At 41.4% G+C, this 22883-nt stretch overlaps 2 protein-coding genes across 2 annotated transcripts in view; both read right to left on the reverse strand.

Annotated features, from left to right (window-relative positions):
- LOC120031641 (ubiquitin carboxyl-terminal hydrolase 2-like) overlaps positions 1–995 on the reverse strand; it is a 44982-nt gene extending 43987 nt beyond the window's left edge. The window contains exon 1 of the mRNA XM_038977443.1: positions 839–995. The gene's annotated coding sequence lies outside the window, so the exon portion shown is untranslated. The remainder of the gene's footprint in view (positions 1–838) is intronic.
- A 7924-nt stretch (positions 996–8919) lies between these two features.
- Positions 8920–22883, reverse strand: part of LOC120031659 (alpha-tectorin-like) — a 32399-nt gene continuing 18435 nt past the window's right edge. The window contains exons 17-22 of the mRNA XM_038977458.1: positions 17089–17199; positions 16614–16816; positions 14442–14633; positions 13806–14026; positions 13168–13268; positions 8920–9023 (exon numbers count right to left, since the gene is read on the reverse strand). Of these exons, the coding sequence (XP_038833386.1) occupies positions 8920–9023; positions 13168–13268; positions 13806–14026; positions 14442–14633; positions 16614–16816; positions 17089–17199 (932 nt within the window). The remainder of the gene's footprint in view (positions 9024–13167; positions 13269–13805; positions 14027–14441; positions 14634–16613; positions 16817–17088; positions 17200–22883) is intronic.

Raw genomic sequence — 22883 nt, forward strand, 5'->3', positions numbered from 1 at the left:
AGCATCAAGTACTGGTCTGAGGTAAAGGAGTTGGACCTCCCCACAAGATGCAGCCAATAGAGCTGTCAGCTTCCATCTAAAATCAGATCTGCTGTTTTGAACAGATGTGTATTGGATACATGTGGAAGATACACACTTTACGTGCTACACACAAAACACACACACACACACACAGACGAGGCCGAATCTCACTGACACACACATAGGCCCCCCCTAAAGAAGAATGGAAAACATGACACAAAAACACACACATACAGATCACGTGAACACACTCATATGCACACACACACTGATACATTACAGATACATGCATTGCACGCGCACACACACACACACACACACACACACACACACACACACACACACACACACACACACACACACACACACACAATATGAAAGTCTCAGTGTCACCCCTCTGGTTATGATAATCAAGACAACCAATGCAATGTTATGAGAACCTTGTTATGTTGGTAGGCACAAATGTGCACATTTGATAGGCTACATAAATAACGGTACAAGGCTGACAAGGAAATCCACTGGCTGCCAATGTGAATGTTACTAATGCATTAATCAAATAAACTCAAAAAAACACCTGTTGCTGTAGTCATGTCGTTGCTATAAACAATCTGAAAGACAAGAAAGAAAGCCTCATTGGAGGGGGTAAAAAGTACCATAGCAACAGTAGTTGTCTTGTCCACCAATGTCCTTTTACATGGAACCAGGTTTAAATCCAGTCGGTAACCAACGTTCGATTTACTCTAAGCCAGTTAACGTTACATCATCGCAATGAGCTATTACTGTACAGTAGGCTATATAGAAGTATGTTATCTCTCACCTTCGAAGGCACTTTTCTGGAGTGTCCAAAACATGTATCTTATGTGTCGATGTCAAACCAACATTTATTTTGCCCTTAACTATATCTGCACATTATTTATTCTATACTCCACTTTCAATCCAGATAGGGATAAAGTTGCAATGTCCTTGCGCGCAGTGTACGGAGCATGAATGCATGTAACAGGTAGGTGAGGTCTATTTCTTCTTCTTTTTCTTCTTCTTCAAATTTGTATTGGCCGATAGCAACCAATTTAAGGTGCTTATAGTGCCACCTATGGTACTGGTGTGGCCCTATTCATCTACTTCTCTTCTCTAAGCCCTGTGTTTCTGCATACTGTTCTGTGCCCTGTTTCCCGACAGCGATTGAATTTAGGTTAACGAGTGTTTTGACACTGGGTTGTGACAACTAAGGAGGACACTGTGTCCCGGTGTTGTTGCCATTCATGTTCTCCCTATTGAGTAGACTCTACCACGGTAACATCTAGATGGCTACCAATATTCGTTATTTATTGTGCAGTCTGCTATCCTTATCGCTGGCGACACTATGCTGTTACAGCTGCCCTGTGGCAAGCACCCTATTTTCCAAAAACACCGCTGCTCTCGTATCAGCTTTCTCCATTCAAATCTTAGTTAAGCATTATAATTATTCCACAAAAATGACGAAGGATCAGCTGCTAGAAAGATATCACCTATGGCTGCAAATATTATAATGCTTACACCCACTATAATAATGCACTAAATCAAGATTTGGCACATCATTTCCCACTTGTTAGGCTACACATGACATATATTGAGACAGATTACAGACAGTAGTAACCTATACAAGTAGTAAAATACTCAGTTGATTGAACATTACATGTATTTCAATATGATTGAAAAAGGCCTATCGCCTACTGTATTTATTATTTAACGAAGTCATCTCGGTTTTAATTTGAAGCATTTTTTTTATATATCTCTTGTTTGTTTCAATTGTGTTTGTAGTCAACTTTGTTCTGAAGTTATCTGTGTTAACAGAGAGGCGGATAAACCATGTGATTCTTTGTTTATTGGAAATCTTCTGTGTATAAATTACATGGGAGTGCAAAAAAAGCATCTAACGACCCAGTTAGCTGTTCTACCAGTGGTCTGAGGTAGCCAGAGATGGGCAATATTTCCGATACATGCTTTTGAAATACGTATTTTAATTACTTCTGAGTATTTTGTAGTTTGACACTGGTTTGAACTACACTTCATCTTGTATTTTGCATTTTCAATGTACTGTAATTTGTATTTTCAAAATACTAAATACTTTTCTACACCATTTTTTTTGTTGATCTAGAGCATACCAAATATGCTCAATGGGTGACATGTCTGGTGAGTATGCAGGCCATGGAAGAACTGGGACATTTTCCACTTCCAGGAATTGTGTACATATCCTTGTGACATGGGGCCGTGCATTATCATGCTGAAACATGAATGGCACGGTATCTCTGTGCATTCAAATTGCCATCTATAAATGCAATTGTGTTCGTTGTCCGTAGCTTATGCTTGCCTATATCATAACCTAAACGCCACCGTGGGGCGCTCTGTTCACAACGTTGAAGTCAGCACAACGCCATACACATGGTCTGTGGTTGTGAGGCCGGTTGAACGTACTGCCAAATTCTCTAAAACGACGTTGGAGGCGGCTTATGGTAGAGAAATTAACATTTAATTATCTGGCAACAGCTCTGGTGGACATCCCTGCATTCAGCATGCCAATTGCACGCTCCCTCAAAACTTAAGACATCTGTGGCATTGTGTTGTGTGACAAAACTGCACATTTTAGAGTGGCCTTTTATTGTCTCCAGCACAAGGTGCACCTGTGTAATGATCATGCTGTTTAATCAGCTTCTTGATATGCCACATCTGTAAAGTGGATGGATTATCTTGGCAAAGGAGAATTGCTAAAAGGGATGTAAACCCATTTTTGCAAACAAATTGAGAGAAATAAGCTTTTGGTGCCTATGGAAGATTTTTGAGATCTTTTATTTCAGCTCATAAAACATGGGACCAAGATTTTACATGTTGCGTTTATATTTTTGTTCAGTGTAAAAATTGACAATTGCAAAGCATGCTGAATATTACTCTGATGAGCTCTGCCCTGAAACAAGGCCAATAACCCTGTGTGCTTTGCTGTTTATTTTGGTATGTTCATTTTCACATGTACACATTTGTATTTTGGTCATTTAGCAGACTTAACCTTTACTGAGAATGTTGTTGATGTTCGGGCTGGCTACATGCTAATGTATTTTTGTATTTTAAAATACAAAAGGCATGTATTTTAAGTCAATACATTGATCTTTATGGTATTTTGTGCTTGTATTTTGTAATTGTATTTTGTAATTTTTGCCAATCCCTAGAGGCAGGCATTAGATTAGGCCTACTAGCGTTTTCAAGTACAACATTAATAAAGGTGGTTTTGGGAAACAGCTCGGAGATTTAACGATGCTCCTACAAAGGTTCTAACGATGAACTTAGCCTTAAGATGCTTTTGGGAAACCGGGACCTGGAGTGTGAATTCATTACGCTTTGTGGCACAAAAGGGAAGGGGAAAAGGACGGTGAAAAGGGAAGAAAAATTGCCTACCAACTAACGCTACAGCCATTAAAACATCACCACTATTCCACTACTTGGTCCTATCTGATCCTACACAAGGCCGGCAGCCTGGGAGGACAGGACACTCTTGTTCAACACACCTTGAAGCCCTCTGCAGTACTTCTCTGCAACTGCAACTGCCACCACAACATCTATTTTCTGTGATTTACGTTCCATTTCTGCGGTACAGTTGATAACCATGGTTATAAACGCTAAGAAGCCAACCTTACTGAAACGCATGTTATTTCAGCCTGATCTCATAGATCATGTTGCGATTCTGCCATGGGCCGGAGAGAAAATTTGGAGGTCAGGGTGCCCGGTCCGTATTCGACCACGATTACTACAAGTTTAACTGGTTAGACTAACTTACCAGTCTAAATATTGTTAGCTGACATGACTAATTTAGGGACTGTCAGTGACTGACAACACAAGAGAAAAACTGTTGAAGCACAACCAAATTTTGAACTTGCACCTTGTGTATTGTACTATTTTAACTACCAACAGTAAGTTGAGACCCCAACTGAGTTCCTAAAAATATACACTGCTCAAAAAAATAAAGGGAACACTAAAATAACACATCCTAGAGCTGAATGAATGAAATATTCTTATTAAATACTTTTTTCTTTACATAGTTGAATGTGCTGACAACAAAATCACACAAAAATGATCGATGGAAATCAAATTTATCAACCCATGGAGGTCTAGATTTGGAGTCACACTCAAAATTAAAGTGGAAAACCACACTACAGGCTGATCCAACTTTGATGTAATGTCCTTAAAACAAGTCAAAATGAGGCTCAGTAGTGTGTGTGGCCTCTACGTGCCTGTATGACCTCCCTACAACGCCTGGGCATGCTCCTGATGAGGTGGCGGATGGTCTCCTGAGGGATCTCCTCCCAGACCTGAACTAAAGCATCCGCCAACTCCTGGACAGTCTGTGGTGCAACGTGGCGTTGGTGGATGGAGCGAGACATGATGTCCCAGATGTGCTCAATTGGATTCAGGTCTGGGGAACGGGCGGGCCAGTCCATAGCATCAATGCCTTCCTCTTGCAGGAACTGCTGACACACTCCAGCCACATGAGGTCGAGCATTGTCTTGCATTAGGAGGAACCCAGGGCGAACCGCACCAGCATATGGTCTCACAAGGGGTCTGAGGATCTCATCTCGGTACCTAATGGCAGTCAGGCTACCTCTGGCGAGCACATGGAGGGCTGTGCGGCCCCACAAAGAAATGCCACCCCACACCATGACTGACCCATCGCCAAACCGGTCATGTTGGAGGATGTTGCAGGCAGCAGAACGTTCTCCACGGCGTCTCCAGACTCTGTCACGTCTGTCACATGTGCTCATGTGCTCAGTGTGAACCTGCTTTCATCTGTGAAGAGCACAGGGCGCCAGTGACGAATTTGCCAATCTTGGTGTTCTCTGGCAAATGCCAAACGTCCTGCACGGTGTTGGGCTGTAAGCACAACCCCCACCTGTGGACGTCGGGCCCTCATACCACCCTCATGGAGTCTGTTTCTGACCGTTTGAGCAGACACATGCACATTTGTGGCCTGCTGGAGGTCATTTTGCAGGGCGCTGGCAGTGCACATCCTTGCACAAAGGCGAAGGTAGCGGTCCTGCTGCTGGGTTGTTGCCCTCCTACGGCCTCCTCCACGTCTCCTGATGTACTGGCCTGTCTCCTGGTAGCGCCTCCATGCTCTGGACACTACGCTGACAGACACAGCAAACCTTTTTGCCACAGCTCGCATTGATGTGCCATCATGGATGAACTGCACTACCTGAGCCACTTGTGTGGGTTGTAGACTCCGTCTCATGCTACCACTAGAGTGAGAGCACCGCCAGCATTCAAAAGTGACCAAAACGTCAGCCAGGAAGCATAGGAACTGAGAAGTGGTCTGTGGTCACCACCTGCAGAACCATTCCTTTTTTGGGGGTGTCTTACTAATTGCCTATAATTTCCACCTTTTGTCTATTCCATTTGCACAACAGCATGTGAAATTTATTGTCAATCAGTGTTGCTTCCTAAGTGGACAGTTTGATTTCACAGAAGTGTGATTGACTTGGAGTTACATTGTGTTGTTTAAGTGTTCCCTTTATTTTTTTGAGCAGTGTATATTTTTTTAATTTGACCCAGGTCACTTTGATATTTAGCTCATACTGATATCGGTCTGGACAGTTCTACATCGGTCTTTAGAAAATTAATGTTGTGATTTTTTTTAACCAAAATACATTTTTTAGAATGAATTTCACCTTCACAATATTATTATTCTTTCAATCAAATGTGTCTGAAAGCATCATTTGAAACATGAGTTATTTTAGAACTGTTTCCGATTGAGACTGGCACATGTGCCATGAAGTAGGCACGTAAAATGTCAGTGGGACATGACCATTTACATTTTAGTCATTTAGCAGACGCTCTTATCCAGAGCGACTTACAGTAGAGTGCATACATTTTTATTACATTTTACATACTGAGACAAGGATATCCCTACCGGCCAAACCCTCCCTAAACGGACCTCCCGGTTGCGGCCGGCTGCGACAGAGCCTGGGCGCGAACCCAGAGACTCTGGTGGCGCAGCTAGCACTGCGATGCAGTGCCCTAGACCACTGCGCCACCCGGGAGGCCAAACACTTTGGTATTCAAGACACATCCACCACAGCAGTTATTCCCAAACTAGGGTGAGCGTACAGGGGTGCGCGCAGTGACGTCGGGGGTACGCCAAATAAAAATGTGATTCACATTAAAAATAAAAAAAATCTTCACATTTTCAAACAGTACATTTATATTTTCCAACGGGGCTATACATTTGAGTGAGTTGTTTTTCTCATCTGAGTAGCCTCGATTTACTGCCAAAAATAATATTAAACCATCTCGTGTTCAGCGAAATAACAACACAATGTAAAATACAGGTAGCCTAATCAAATAATTAACATCCAATCACATTAACCGTTACTCTCTCGCGGGAAACCTTCACTCTTGCGCAGACATTTAGAAACTAAACATGACAATTTGAAAAATAAGCCACAGGAGTTTTTTGAGCGAGAACAAAGACAACTTTCGAGTAGTAAGACATGTATAAAGCAACAGATACCATTAATAAGAAGGGGCTAGAAGCGTCTTATATGGTGAGCTACCGAGTGGCTAGGACAGGCAAGCCCCATACTATTGTGGAGGACTTAATTCTTCCTGCTGCCATGGACATGGCTGGGACAATGCTGGGGGAAAAGGCCAAAAAAACTATACAGACAATGCCTTCATCAAACAACACCGTTTCATGACGCATCAGTGACATGGCAGGAGATGTTTTGAAACAATTACTGCTTCGCATACAAGCCAGTGAATTCTATGCATTACAGCTGGATGAGTCAACAGACATGGCGGGCCTGGCACAGCACCTGGTATATGTCCGTTACGTTTATGGGGGGTCAATTAAGGAAGACATCCTCTTCCGCAAACCACTGGAAACCAGGACAACAGTAGAGGATATATGGACAGCTTTGTGACATCAAATGGACTTTGGTGGTCAAGATGTGTTCGTATCTGTACTGATGGCACAAACGCCATGACAGGGAAACATAGTGGAGTGGTAACTTGCGTGCAAGCAGTTGCTCCCGACGCCACTTGGGTACACTGCAGCATCCAACGAGAGGCTCTTGGTGCAAAGGGAATGCCTGACAGCTTGAAAGACGTTTTGGACACTACAGAGAAAATGGTTAACTTTGTTAAAGCAAGGCCCCTGAACTCTCGTGTATTTTCTGCACTATGCAATGATATGGGGAGCAACCATGTAACGCTTTTACAACATACAGAAATGTGCTGGTTATCAAGGGGCAATGTATTGACAAGTTTTTTTGAATTTTCACTTGTCTGACCGCTTGCATGATGACGAGTTTCTTACATGACTGGCCTATCTGGGTGATGTTTTCTCGCCTGAATGATCTGAATCTAGGATTACAGGGACTCTCCGCAACTATATTCAATGTGCGGGACAAAATTGAGGCTATGATTAAGAAGTTGGAGCTCTTCTCTGTCTGCATTAATAAGGACAACACACAGGTCTTTCCATCATTGTATGATTTTTTGTGTGCAAATGAACTCAAGCTTACGGACATTGTCAAATATGATATAGCGAAGCACCTGAGTGAGTTGGGCACGCAGTTCTGCAGGTACTTTCCCAAAACGGATGACGCAAACAACTGGATTCGTTATCCCTTTCATGCCCTGCTTCCAGTCCACCTGCCGATATCTGAACAAGAGAGCCTCATCGAAATTGCAACAAGCGGTTCTGTGAAAATTGAATTTAAATCAGAAGCCACTGCCAGATTTCTGGATTGGGCTGCGCTCAGAGTATCCTGCCTTGGCAAATCGCACTGTTAAGACACTGATGCCCTTTGCAACCACGTACCTATGTGAGAGTGAATTCTCGGCCCTCACTAGCATGAAAACTAAATACAGGCACAGACTGTGTGTGGAAAATTAGTGAAGGCTGAGACTCTCTCCAATACAACCCAACATTGCAGAGTTATGTGCATCCTTTCAAGAACACCCTTCTCATTAACCTGTGGTGAGTTATTCAACATTTTTGATGAACAAATAAAGTTTTATAATTTATGGTTAAATAAAGAGCAAAATTATTGATTTTTATTATATTATTATTTGTGCCATAGTCCTATCAGAGCTCTTTGTCACTTCCCACAAGCCGGGTTGTGACAAAAACTCACACTCATTCTTATGTTTAATAAATGTATCTTATAATGTGTGTGTGGCAGGCTTACAATGATGGCAAAAAACAACATTTGAGAGTGTGCTGACCTTGGTGCTAGAGGGGGTACACAGCTGGAGGTTGAATGTTTGAAGGGGTACGGGACTATAAAAAGTTTGGGAACCACTGCACCAGAGCATTACTTTGTATGTTACTGAGACTCATACTGTAGTTTCAGAGTAGGGGATTAGGGTTTGAGAAGGGAACAGGTAATCGATTCACATACACAGCCTCTGACTTCACACATAAATAATGATACAATTATTTTAAAAACATTTTAGCAACCAAGCTTTGCTATCAAAGATAAATGTAGGGCAAACTATGCCCTCACCTCTCATAAAAAAAACACTGTATCTAGTACTAACTCACTATGCTGTTTGTTAAATGAAATATACCGACTTTTTGCTGTCTAGCTAAAGTATACGTGAATAGAGAGACTCTTTTGGAGGGCTTTTTCCATTGTGATCCAGTGCCCCAGTCTTGTGAGTTGTTGTTGTTTTTGTTTAGTGCAACGGGTGGGAAGTGCTTCTCTGCTCTGTGATTGGTTGCTGTGGCAGTCTCTGTGACAGTAAGTAGGACGTGTAGATGTCTGCTCTCCTCTGGTTTGCTGTTTTTTCGTGTTATACTGCTCTCCTCTTCTCTTTATCTGTCTCTCTCTCCCTCCCTCCTCTCTCTCTCTGACTGTCCGCCCAGGGTTAGGAGAAGAGGGAATTGTGTGTGTGAGTGAGGAGCACGGAGACCACGGTGCTAAGAGCCAGAGGGAAAACAAGGGGTCGAAGGTCAACGCTGGAGCTGACAGCTGCATGGAGGGAATAAAAAAATAGAATCTTATGAAGGGTAGAATAGAAGGTCAGATGAGAAAGAAGAGAACCCCGGTGGTTTTGGTATCAAATAAAACATTTTGGTGGTACTTTACATTATGGTTCCGAAATAACCAGGCATTACTTAAAAAGTAGATGGTAAAATGGTAACAATACAGTATTAATGATTTACGTGCTTGTTTCTTGAAGATTGATTTGTATTAATCTTGTATTTGATTAACAAGTAGTTACCAATTGTGTTGTATAAGTGGGTCGTTCCACCAATTTGGTGAATTTGGTGAAAAATTACTTTTCATTTCACCTAATTTTAACATTCTATAATAAAGTTAAACTTTTTTTTTTAAAGAGAAAAAAAAGACTATAGTACAGTAAGTGCCAAATAAAGTAACAGGGTTGATCGTAACAGGGTTGACGATTTTATCTGAAATCAACCATAAATCCCCTTGTGACAGTGGAAATGGACGCTTGTGTGCAACAGAGCGGGGCAATTGAATGCAAGCTTCATAATTATTATTTTTTAAGACTAGAACCAGCTCACCTGCTTTTATGGTATGATTTGACTATTAGATGTTCACTCTTTCTTTAGAATAGTTTTTTTCAAAGGAATAGTTTCACCATATTAAAACAAGAGTACATGAAACAGGGTTGACCTTAAAATAAGGGTCAGTGTTTTACCTTCAAATGAATTACTAATGACATTTTTAGAAATGACTTTGCTAAAGCAACAAAATAACTAGGGCTTTACAATCATTGTGACAATTTTGAGAAATGCAGGGCTTAAGTGGATTAAAATCTTGCAGGATGTCACAGAGGGTGAACTGAGAAAATGCTGGATTTTGGAACTTTAGGAAGTCTTTATCCATATTAAAAATTGATTTATTGAATTCTTCATGTGGTCTATATTAAAGGGCACTTCACTGAATATAACAGGCTTTTAAAAGTAAATAATGGTGCACAATTTCTTCTTAAAATATCAAAGGGACGCAAAAGGCAATCATTTTGTGGAACGACCCAAGAACAAGAAAGTACCATTGATACCACATAATTTCCTAGTAAATAACAAGTTAATACCAGTGGAAAAAGTACTATAAATACTGGAAAACAATATTTTAAAAATACTGTAAAATGTAACTTTCTAACGCATCTCGGATCAGAAAGGGAATGCTCCTCCAAGTCGTGAACTGGTTGTCTTTGTAACAGGGCATCTCTATTCTATAATTAGGAGAAAATACTGCACTATCCCCTACTTTTCTTGTAGCTATGGTTTAGTGAGTTGTAAACCATGAGATGGGCCACGAAGTCAACACACTCCTGAGGCAATATATGTTAGAATCAACTTTGGCAGCGATTACATCTGTGAGTTTTTCTGGGTAAGTCTGTAAGAGCTCTGCACACCTGGATTGTACAATATTTGCACGTTATTATTTTTTAAATTCTTCAAGTTGGTTTTTAATCATCTCTAGACAGCCATTTTCAAGTCTTGCCATAGATTTTCAAGCTGATTTAAGTCTAAACTAACTAGGCCAATCAGGAACATTCAATGTCCTGTTGGTAAGCAACTCCAGTGTACCGCATATTTGGCCTTGTGGTTTAGGCTATTGTCCTGCTGAAAGGTGAATTCATCTTCCAGTGTCGGGGAGCTGTTCTTGTTTATTAATGTTCTGTATTATGTCATGTTTCATTTTCTGTGTGGACCCCAGGAAGAGTAGCTGCTGCTTTTGCAACAGCCGATGGAGATCCTAATAAAATACCAAATACCAAAGCAGACTGAACCAGGTTTTGCTCTATAAATTTGCTTGTGCTTAGCACCACTCCAGCCGACGCTTGGCATTACGTTTCTTTTTTATCCTGGAAAAAACTACCCAGTCCTTAATGATTACAAGCACACCCATAACATGATACAGCCACCACTATGCTTGAAAATATGGAGAGTAGTACTCAGTAATGTGTTGTAATGGATTTGCCCCAAACATAACACTTTGTATTCCGAACAAAAAGTTAATTGTTTTGCCACATTTTTTTGCAGTACTAGCTTAGTGCCTTGTTGCAAACAGGATGATTGTTTTGGAATATTTTATTCTGTACAGGTTTCCTTCTTGTCCCTTTGTCAATTAGGTTAGTACTGTGGAGTAACTACAATGTTGTTGGGTCAGTTTTCTCCTATCACAGACATTCAACTGTTTTAAAGTCCCCAAATGGCCTAATGGTGAACTCCGTGAGTGGTTGGTTTCCATCCTCTCTGGCATCCGAGTTAGGAAGGACGCCTGTATCTTTGTAGTGACTGGGTGTATCGATACACCATCCAACGTGTAATTAAAACTTCACCATGCTCAAAGGGATATTCAATGTCTGCTTTTTTTAACCCACCTACTAATAGGTGCACTTCTTTGCGAGGCAGTGGAAAACCTCCCTGGTCTTTGTGGTTGAATCTGTGTTTGAAATTCACTGCTCGACTGAGGGATCTTACAGATAATTGTATGTGTCACAGATGGTTGGTGGCACCTTAATTGAGGAGGACGGGCTTGTGGTATTGGCTGGAGTGGAATGAGTGGAATGGTATCAAAATACATGGTTTCCCTTCCATTTGCTCTTTTCCAGCCATTGTTATGATACGTTCAAAAATCATGTTAAACACTATTATTGCACACAGAGTGAGTCCATGCAACTTATTATGTGACTTGTTAAGCACATTTTTACTCCGGAACTTATTTAACCTTGCCATAACAAGGAGTTGAATATTTATTGACACAACATTTCAGCTTTTCATTTTGACATTATGGGGTGTTGTGTGACACAAACTCTCAATTTAAAACATTTTTAATTCAGGCTGTAACAATAACATTTGGAAAAAGTCAAGGGGTGTGCATACTTTCTGAAGGCACTGTAAGTACCTTCAAAATGAAGACTGAGTATGTGCCCACTGTACAGTGCGTGGGATCAATACATTTTCAATTCAGTCTATTGAAATTTAATTGACCCCAACTCTCGTACATTGTACTTCCTTTTTTCTTTGCCAAATTCCCAGATTATGCAGAAATCCTGATTTGAGGATTACATTTTTCTTGCTTATTCCCTTCTGATTCCGATAATCTTCCAACCGGGATTTCTGTAAAACCTGGGAATTTTTGGACAGTTAACGGAATTTTGCAACCCTAGTCACTGTTATAGTAATTTTTCTTCATTGAACCTATTGAGTTGGGAAACATGTTTGTTATGAAGTTGCTCTTTATGACAGAATGGTACAATTTGGTGAAATAAATGTATTTTTAACAAAATTACACTACCTTAAACGCAGTATTCGTAGAATGACCCATATTATTTATTAGCACTGTATAGATGTGAGAGGATGATGTGTGTTTACCTCGACAGCTCTTGCCGTCCCTCTGCAGCACCCCAGTCACACAGCTACACATAGCTCCCATCCCTTTACTGGTGCAGATCTGCTCACAGCCTCCGTTACCCACCTCACACCAGTCCGACTCTAATATGCACACATAAACACAAAATGATTCAATCACACACATACTAGTATTTACACAAACATAATGCATGCAGATGTTGCAGTTGGACATCAGACACAGACAATACACACACTCATACATTAAGGTGACGTGACTGTATCACATACACACATACAGTACACACACACACTAGGGCAACACTGATGTGTACCTCGCCTTCTGATGGGTCCTACAGTGAGGATCTGCTCCTTGTGATCGCTGTAGTCTGAGTACATTCTCCTGTTGTGGGGACAGTTCTACACACACACACACACACACACACACACACACACACACACACACACACACACACACACACACACACACACACACACACACACACACACACACACACACACACACACACACACACACACACACACACACACACACACACACACACGTGATAAGGTGGAATAACGTAGCCATTGTAAGCTTAGCCATTGTATTAACACTTTTGGACAGTTTCCTGGACAGATTAAAGTAGTTCCTGATGTAATATGAACCTGTGTTCAGTGGTCACCACCATGTTCAGTGTGCAGCGTTCAGGATCTCCTCACCACTTTGCAGGCATTGGTCTCGTGGTCACACAGTGACACGTCACAGTGGAGGTGGACCTCACTGTAGTCCCCGATGAACTTGAAGACGGTGACGTGGAAGCGACAGGTGAGGGACACCCCGTTCTCAGCCATGCCGATGGTGTTGTCCTTGACGTTGGAACAACTTTGGAACAAAGAAGGAGAAGTTAGTGTGGTCCTTTCCTTTGTTGTCTTACAGTATCCTACAGCCAGGATTTCTGGAAAACCTTTGGGTGTCACAACTTCCGCCGAAGTTGGTCCCTCTCCTTGTTCGGGCGGTGTTTGGCGGTCGACATCACCGACCTTCTAGCCATCGCTGATCCATTTTCCATTGGTTTTGTCTCGTCTTCCATCACACCTGGTTTCAATCCCATCAATTACATGTTGTGTATTTAACCCTCTGTTTCCCCTCATGTCTTTGTCGGTGATTGTTTGTTGTATGTTTTGTGCAAGTCATGTTCTGGTGTGCGACGGGTTTTGTACCCTTTTATATCGTCTTTTGTATATATTGGTTTTCTGAGTTTTTTAGCCTTTATTAAACTGCTCCGTTTATACCAAGTTCACTCTCCTGCGCCTGACTTCCCTGCCACCAGCACGCACCCATTACATTGGGAAAGTTGCAATAATTTCCCGAGCCTAATAATGGATAGGGTGCTGTTTTGGCTGTAGGTGTTGAGCCTACCCTCTCTCTATGAGGACGTAGCGGAGGTGGTCGTTGCTGTAGCGGGACGGCGTGGCCCAGCACATATTGACAATGAGGATGAGCTGGTCCTCGTCGGCCCCCTCCACAAACACCCCCACAAAGATGACGTCCCGTGTGCTCAGGACCACCTCGCCCTCGCGGTACGGCTGGCGGTACGAGGAGTTCTTGTACAGCGCCATCTTAGTGATGAAGTTTCCTTCCTGGGTGGGGAGGGTGAGGTTGATAACACTGGAGAGAGGGAGTGAGAGAGAAAGCGAGAGGGAGGTTGGGAGAGAGAGAGAGAGATAAGGTGGGGGGGAGATGGAGAGAGGGAAGTCAGGGAATGGAAAACATTGGTTGTGTGCAATCTCTTGTCTCCTTGTCCAATGTGACATGGCACATACTGTATATCTATCGTTCACATAAATGTATAGATATAAAACCAAAATAAATGCATATTTCAGACTACATTTCATCATGTAGGGTTGCAAAATTCTGTTAACTTTCCCAAAATTCCCAGGTTTCCCAGAAAACCTTATTCAAGTATTCTAGATTTCCTGCTAATTCCCTTCTGATTCTGGGAATCTTACAATTGGGATTTCTGGAAAACCTGGGAATTTTTGGAAAATTTGCAACCCTAGTGTTGAGAAAAAGAAGGTCCTCTAACCTGAGCATGGGCTTGAGCACAGTCTCCAAGGATATCTTGATGTCTAGCTCGTAGGCGCAGGTAAACTCCACGTTGATTGTCTTGTCCCTGGTGATGATGTTGCCTGTGTTCACACTCTCGATCCACACCGTGTTCTTGTACATGATGTGTGTGCCGTTGGACTGGTAGAAAATAAAATGTTCACATTTTGAAGATAGAAATTCCAGACAATAACCGTCAATACAGTAGGTATAGTATGACTATTGATCTGGGAAGAGATTTCACTAGTAAGATGGAGCCCTACTGGCAATTTGGATACACTGCAAAAAGTGAAATCTAAGCAAGCCTAAATACACTGTATATACAAAAGTATGTGGACACCCCTTCAAATTAGTGGATTCGGTTATTTCAGCCACACCAGTTGCTGACAGGTGTATAAAATCGAGCACACAGCCATGCAATCTCCATAGACAAACATTGGTCGTAGAATGCCCTTACTGAAGAGCTCAGGGATTTTCAACGTGGCACTGTCATAGGATGCCATCTTTCCAACAAGTCAGTTTGTCAAATTTCTGCCCTGCTAGAGCTGCCCTGGTCAACTGTAAGTGCTGTTATTGTTTAGGGGCAACAACGGCTTAGCCGCGAAGTGGTAGGCCACACAAGCTTACAGAATGGGACCGCCGAGTGCTGAAGCAAGTAGCGTGTAAAAATTGTCTGTCATCGGTTGCAACACTCACTACCGCGTTCCAAACTACCTCTGGAAGAAACGTCAGCACAAGAACTGTTCGTCGGGAGCTTCATGAAATGGGTTTTCATGGCCAAGCAGCCGTACACAAGCCTAAGATTACCATGAGCAATGACAAGTGTTGTCTGGAGTGGTGTAAATCTCACCGCTATTGGACTCTGGGGTGATGAATCACGCTTCACCATCTGCCAGTCCCGACGGACGAATCTGGGTTTGGCGGATTCCAGGAGAACGCTGCTTGCCCCAATGCATAGTGCCAAGTGTTAAGTTTGGCGGAGGAGGAATAATGGTCTGGGGCTGTTTTTCATGGTTTGGGCTAGGCCCATTAGTTCCAGTGAAGGTAAATCTTAACGCTACAGCATACAATGACATTCTAGATTAATCTGTGCTTCCAACTTTGTGGCAACAGTTTGTGGAAGGCCCTTTCCTGTTTCAGCATGACAATGCCCCCGTGCACAAAGCGAGGCCCTAACAGAAATGGTTCGTCGAGATCGGTGTGGAAGAACTTGACTGGCCTGCACAGAGTCCTGACCTCAACCCCATCGAACACCTTTGGGATGAATTGGAATACCGGCTGCGAGCCATGCCTAATCGCCTAACATCAGTGACCAACCTCACTAAGGCTCATGGCTGAATGGAAGCAAGTCCACGCAGCAATGTTTCAACATCTAGTGGAACGCCTTCCCAGAAGTGGAGGCTGTTATAGCAGCAAAGGGGGGACCAACTCCATATTAATGATTTTGGAATGAGATGTTTAGTAAGCAGGTGTCCACATATTGTTGGTCAAGTAGAGTATCTTCTATTGAGTGATAAAAAAAAATATATATATATTTTTTACTAAGTAAGTTATCTAATGTCATTGGCAGATAATTTACCTGTATTAAGCCTTTACCTGTATTAAGCCTTTTTTAGGTTAAAATAAGCAAACCTATCTGTCAATGACATTAGCTCATTTAGCTTTGCATGAAAAAACTTGAAAAAAAAATAATTTTAAGAGATTTATCACTCAATATACGATATTTAGGCTTACTTAGATTTCACTTTTTTGCAGTGTAGGAGGACAGATCTACCCTATTGGCTACACGGATTATAGCAGTTTCTCACCAGGAAAATGGAGCTCTATTAGCCCTTAGTCACAAGCCTAAGACGTGTTCGCCACCCGTAGGTGGAAGTAGCACTCTAACCAATAATCCAGGATCAGATATTTTTCATCCCGTTAATGATTACAGTTCTGATTAAAGGTAGACTAATCCGACTCTAGATCTGTGGCTACCTTTCTGATAGACCCACACTGTTCCTTTGTGTTGTTTATGTGGAAGGAGACCACTGATACAGGGACAGATATATTATCACACCCCTATTGATAAAGGTTAGAATTGAAAAATGATCCACTGACCCTCAATCTGTGGTTAATTACCTGTACAATGGCGCCGCAATGGCCCTTGGTGTTGTTGATGTGAAAGGAGATGAAGTCCTCTCCCTCAATGCCGGGGCAGTACTGGTCGTTGATCCTCACGTCCTCACGCTCGAAGCCCAGCTGGAAGAGCTTACACTTGGAGATGGACACCTCCATCTGGGCGTGCTTACATGTCACCTCCGCCTGGATTATGTCATCCTCGCCTGGCAGGAAAACACAGGGCTTGAGAATCATAAGAATACGGTAGCTACCCAGTATTCAGTTTCTAGACTTGGCCTTAAGTCGTGTTCAAACGGTTTACTTCCATTTCATGCCTAGTGAACACAACCCAGGTATCGCTTGTAAGAGATTTGATCAAAATGAGACCGAGTATGATAAATAAATGACTGAGATAAAAAGAAAAGACATTTCTACATTTGTCTCTATTCTTGTCTAGCCCTAACAATCAACCCCCCCCCCCCCCCCCCGCACTCACCACCAGCGTTGTTGGGCAGCTCAGGGCAGCCACACAGGTCTCCCCCGTTCTCCTGCTCACACGTGTTGTTGGTGCAGATCTCTCCTGCACAAGGGTCGTAGATCCATTCTGCTAAAGACAGATCCAGGAACAATGTTAGCTGTCACACCACTAACACTCACCCATGAGAACACAACTGAACTGACTGTCATTCTTGAATAGCCTGATGCTCAGTTTAGAGAAACATAAATCAAATTTCCCTGAAATTTCCCCCACGGACACCAACGCATGCTCAAAGTTTTGGATCCACACCCAAGTAATTCATTGACCCCACAGCTACACCTCAGTTAACTGTGTATCATCTGTGTAACAATGAAAGCCATAACCATTGCATAATGTGTTTTGTGTTAACGGACCTACCCCTGCCGAACTCTGTATGTTACCTTAAAGTAGGGGTATTCAAATCTTACCCTACAAGGTCCAGAGTACTGCTGGTTTTCTGTCCTACCTGATCATTTAATTGCACACACCTCCCAGCTAACAAAAAAATGTTCCCACAACTTTGGAGAATGTTCCCTTTAGAGTCTCATTAGGTCATTACCTAATATTTTCATATGAATCTTCCAGTGATGTGCAAGGACTGTTTCCCAGAGACCATTCCCTTAATGTCAAACGGAACTTGCCCAGAACATGGTTACCATGTTCTCAGAATATTCAATATTAATGTTGTAGACACTTTTCATTGGAACGTTGTAAGAACATTCATGTGTCTAGTTTTCTGAGGGTTAGGAGAATATTCCATCAACGTCACAACCAAACATACATAGAACATGGTTGTGATGTTCTCGGAATATAAGATATTAATGTTCTAGACACGTTTCGTGGGAACGTTGAAAGAACATTCCTGTGTTCAAATGACATAGTTTAAAACATAGTACGTTCTGTCAAGGTCCTCTGAAGTTTTTTGTCTAGTTCCCAGCTTGTTCAGAGGGACGTCCCTAAATACGTTTTTAGGACTTCGCCTGATGGTCCCAAAGAAACACCACCTCTTTTTACTTTTCCGAGCCAATCAAAGCCCAGATTCATTACTATGGGACAGTTGAAGATCACATTTGAATATTGAAACAATGTTGCAAATGTCAGAGAGACAGACAGCAAGGTTTATATAAATCTCCGCTGTTGAAAACCAAATGCTAGTCTAAAAGAAATGTGAGATAATGTCTAGATGCTTTTTACAGTGGAGATCAAGTTTATAACTTCCCTGCCTGAGCTGATGAAATAGTGGATTGGGCAGTCAGATGGAACAGAGTAAATAGGCATTTTAACGTCATAGCTTTAGCCGGTGGTATCTTGTGGAATAGACACCGGCTGGAATTTTAAATTGGCTTTTAACCAATCAGCATTCAGGATTAGACCCACCCGTTCTATAAACATATATATATAGTACCAATCAAAAGTTTGGCCACGCCTACCCATTCAAGGGTTTTTCTTTATTTTTTACTTCTTTCTACATTGTAGAATAATAGTGAAGATATCAAAACTATGAAATAACACATGGAATCCTGTAGTAACCAAAAAAGTGTTAAACAAATCAAAATATATTTTATATTCGAGATTCTTCAAAGTAGCCACCCTTTGCCTTGATGACAGCTTTACACACTCTTGGCATTCTTTCAACCAGCTTCATGAGGTAGTCACCTGGGATGCATTTCAATTAACATGTGTGCCTTCTTAAAAGTAAATGTGTGGAATTTCTTTCCTTCTTAATTCGTTTGAGCCAATAAGTTGTGTTTTGACAATGTAGGGGGGTATACAGAAGATACAGTGGGGCAAAAAAGTATTTAGTCAGCCACCAATTGTGCAAGTTCTCCCACTTAAAAAGATGAGAGAGGCCTATAATTTTCATCATAGGTACACTTCAACTATGACAGACAAAATGAGAAAAGAAAATCCAGAAAATCACATTGTAGGATTTTTTATGATTTTATTTGCAAATTATGGTAGAAAATAAGTATTTGGTCACCTACAAACAAGCAAGATTTCTGGCTCTCACAGACCTGTAACTTCTTCTTTAAGCTCCTCTGTCCTCCACTCGTTACCTGTATTAATGGCACCTGTTTGAACTTGTTATCAGTATAAAAGACACCTGTCCACAACCTCAAACAGTCACACTCCAAACTCCACTATGGCCAAGACCAAAGAGCTGTCAAATGACACCAGAAACAAAATTGTAGACCTGCACCAGGCTGGGAAGACTGAATCTGCAATAGGTAAGCAGCTTGGTTTGAAGAAATCAACTGTGGGAGCAATTATTAGGAAATGGAAGACATACAAGACCACTGATAATCTCCCTCGATCTGGGGCTCCACGCAAGATCTCACCCCGTGGGGTCAAAATGATCACAAGAACGGTGAGCAAAAATCCCAGAACCACACGGGGGGACCTAGTGAATGACCTGCAGAGAGCTGGGACCAAAGTAACAAAGCCTACCATCAGTAACACTCTACGCCGCCAGGGACTCAAATCCTGCAGTGCCAGACGTGTCCCCCTGCTTAAGCCAGTACATGTCCAGGCCCGCCTGAAGTTTGCTAGAGAGCATTTGGATGATCCAGAAGAAGATTGGGAGAATGTCATATGGTCAGATGAAACCAAAATATAACTTTTTGGTAAAAACTCAACTCGTCGTGTTTGGAGGACAAAGAATGCTGAGTTGCATCCAAAGAACACCATACCTACTGTGAAGCATGGGGGTGGAAACATCATGCTTTGGGGCTGTTTTTCTGCAAAGGGACCAGGACGACTGATCCGTGTAAAGGAAAGAATGAATGGGGCCATGTATCGTGAGATTTTGAGTGAAAACCTCCTTCCATCAGCAAGGGCATTGAAGATGAAACGTGGCTGGGTCTTTCAGCATGACAATGATCCCAAACACACCGCCCGGGCAACGAAGGAGTGGCTTCGTAAGAAGCATTTCAAGGTCCTGGAGAGGCCTAGCCAGTCTCCAGATCTCAACCCCATAGAAAATCTTTGGAGGGAGTTGAAAGTCCGTGTTGCCCAGCAACAGCCCCAAAACATCACTGCTCTAGAGGAGATCTGCATGGAGGAATGGGCCAAAATACCAGCAACAGTGTGTGAAAACCTTGTGAAGACTTACAGAAAACGTTTGACCACTGTCATTGCCAACAAAGGGTATATAACAAAGTATTGAGATAAACTTTTGTTATTGACCAAATACTTATTTTCCACCATAATTTGCAAATAAATTCATTAAAAATCCTACAATGTGATTTTCTGGATTTCTTTTCCTCATTTTGTCTGTCATAGTTGAAGTGTACCTATGCTGACAATTACAGGCCTCTCTCATCTTTTTAAGTGGGAGAACTTGCACAATTGGTGGCTGACTAAATACTTTTTTTCCCCACTGTAGCCTTATTTTGTAAAGATGGCAAGAACAGCTCAAATAAGCAAAGAGAAACGACAGTCCATCATTACTTTAAGACATGAAGGTCAGTTAATGCGGAACATTTCAAGAACTTTGAAAGAAAAACCCTTGAATGAGTAGGTGTGTCCACTGTGTAAACTTCATAATAAATAAATGTCACTGGTCAATTGTGTGAGTTATCCAACCACAGGAGACCACTCTCAATGTTTAAAATACACCAGAGAGCATAATTTTGCTACAGAGGATCAATAGTTTATAAAAAAATAACTGTGGATTAAGTTATCACAAGCACATACAGGTATCTGCCAAAATAAAGGGAACACCAACATAAAGTGTCTTAAAAGGCTGCAAGAACAGCTTCAATGAGCCTTGGCATAGATTCTACAAGTGGTCTTAAACCAGGAAAATGCACCCAACACCATAACATATACTTTGTATCCCTTGTTTACTCACGTGTTTCCTTTATTTTGGTAGTTACCGGTATGTCTACAATTGGGAAGGCAGCAGTTTGGGCAGCATGTGCACTAAATATACAGCTTCTTGCGTTGTAGCCATAGACAATTCATCCATAGAAAGGTTTTAGAACCTCTTACCTTGGCAATTTGACTGTTAAAACTTCTTGTCAATAGGGGGGCGCTATTTCCACTTTGGAAAAAATCGTGCCCAATTTAAACGGCCTCGTACTCTATTCTAGATCGTACAATATGCATATTATTATTACTATTGGATAGAAAACACTCTCAAGTTTCTAAAACTGTTTGAATTATATCTGTGAGTAAAACAGAACTCATTTGGCAGCAAACTTCCAGACAGGAAGTGAAAAATCTGAAAACGATGCTCTGTTCCAGGGCCTGCCTATTCAATTGCCTAATTTCTATGGATTTGCATGCACTGCATACGCCTTCCACTAGATGTCAACAGGCAGTGGAAGGTGGAATGGGGTGTCTAGCTTGATCTGAGGTCGAACAAGAGCTCTTGGAATGACGTGACCACAATTTCCTTTCTCTACCTAGGCGCGGGAAGGACATCAGCATTGGCTTCTGAAAAGCGTTCGGTATAGACGGTGGACGGTGGATGTCTCTGGCTCTGATTTTATTTGATAGATGTGATAAAAACATCATAAAGTAGTTTTTTCCAACCGAGTTGTATCAGTTTATTCAACGTTTATTGCGAGTTTTGGAATTTTCCTTTCTTTGCGTCAGGAGAATTTGGGCATGTTCGCGCCACATGGCTAGCTAATGTTGCTAATTCGACAGGAGAAGAGGACATTCTAAAACCAAACAACGATTTATTCTGGACAAAGGACTCCTTGTACAAGATTCTGATGGAAGCTCAGCAAAAGTAAGAACCATTTATGATGTTATTTCGTATTTCTGTGGAAAAATGTTTAGTCCTATTTTCCTTCCTTTTTGCGGGCGCTGTCTCGCTATAACGTAAGCTGTTTGTTATGGTAAAGTTATTTTAAAAAATCTAACACGGCGATTGCATTAAGAACTAGTGTATCTTTCATTTGCTGTCCAACATGTATTTTTTAGTAAAGTTTATGATGAGTTCTTTGATTAGATTAGGTGACTGTCCAAAATATCTCCGGAGAATTTTGTGCATTTTGGCTACGTATTCACAATGTAAAACCACGATTTGTACCTCTAAATATGCACATTTTCGAACAAAACATATATGTATTGTGTAACAGGATGTTATAAGACTGTCATCTGATGAAGTTGGTCAAGGTTAGTGATTAATTTTATATCTTTTGCTGGTTTTTGCGAATGCTATCTATGCAGTGAATAAATGCGGTTGTGTGTTTGGCTATTGTGGTAAGCTAATATAATGCTATATTGTGTTTTCGCTGTAAAACACTTAAAAATCTGAAATATTGGCTGGATTCACAAGATGTTTATCTTTCATTTGCTGTACACCATGTATTTTTCATAAATGTTTTATGATGAGTATTTAGGTATTTCACGTTGCTCTCTGTAATTATTCTGGCTGCTTTGGTGATATTTTTGATGGTAGCTGCAATGTAAAACTATGATTTATACCTCAAATATGCACATTTTCGAACAAAACATACATTTATTGTATAACATGTTATAACTGTCATCTGATGAAGTTGTTTCTTGGTTAGTGACTAATTATATCTCTATTTGGTCGGTTTTGTGATAGCTACCTATGCGGTAGAAAAATGCTGAAAATATGCGGTTGAGTCTTTTGCTATTGTGGTTAGCTAATAGAAATACATATTGTGTTTTCGATGTAAAACATTTTAAAAATCGGAAATGATGGCTGGATTCACAAGATGTTTATCTTTCATTTGCTGTATTGGACTTGTGATTTCATGAAAATTATGTTATATGATATCCCTGTCGCGTTA

Source organism: Salvelinus namaycush, chromosome 3 (assembly GCF_016432855.1).
Source record: "Salvelinus namaycush isolate Seneca chromosome 3, SaNama_1.0, whole genome shotgun sequence".
NCBI classification, from domain to species: Eukaryota; Metazoa; Chordata; class Actinopteri; order Salmoniformes; family Salmonidae; genus Salvelinus; species Salvelinus namaycush.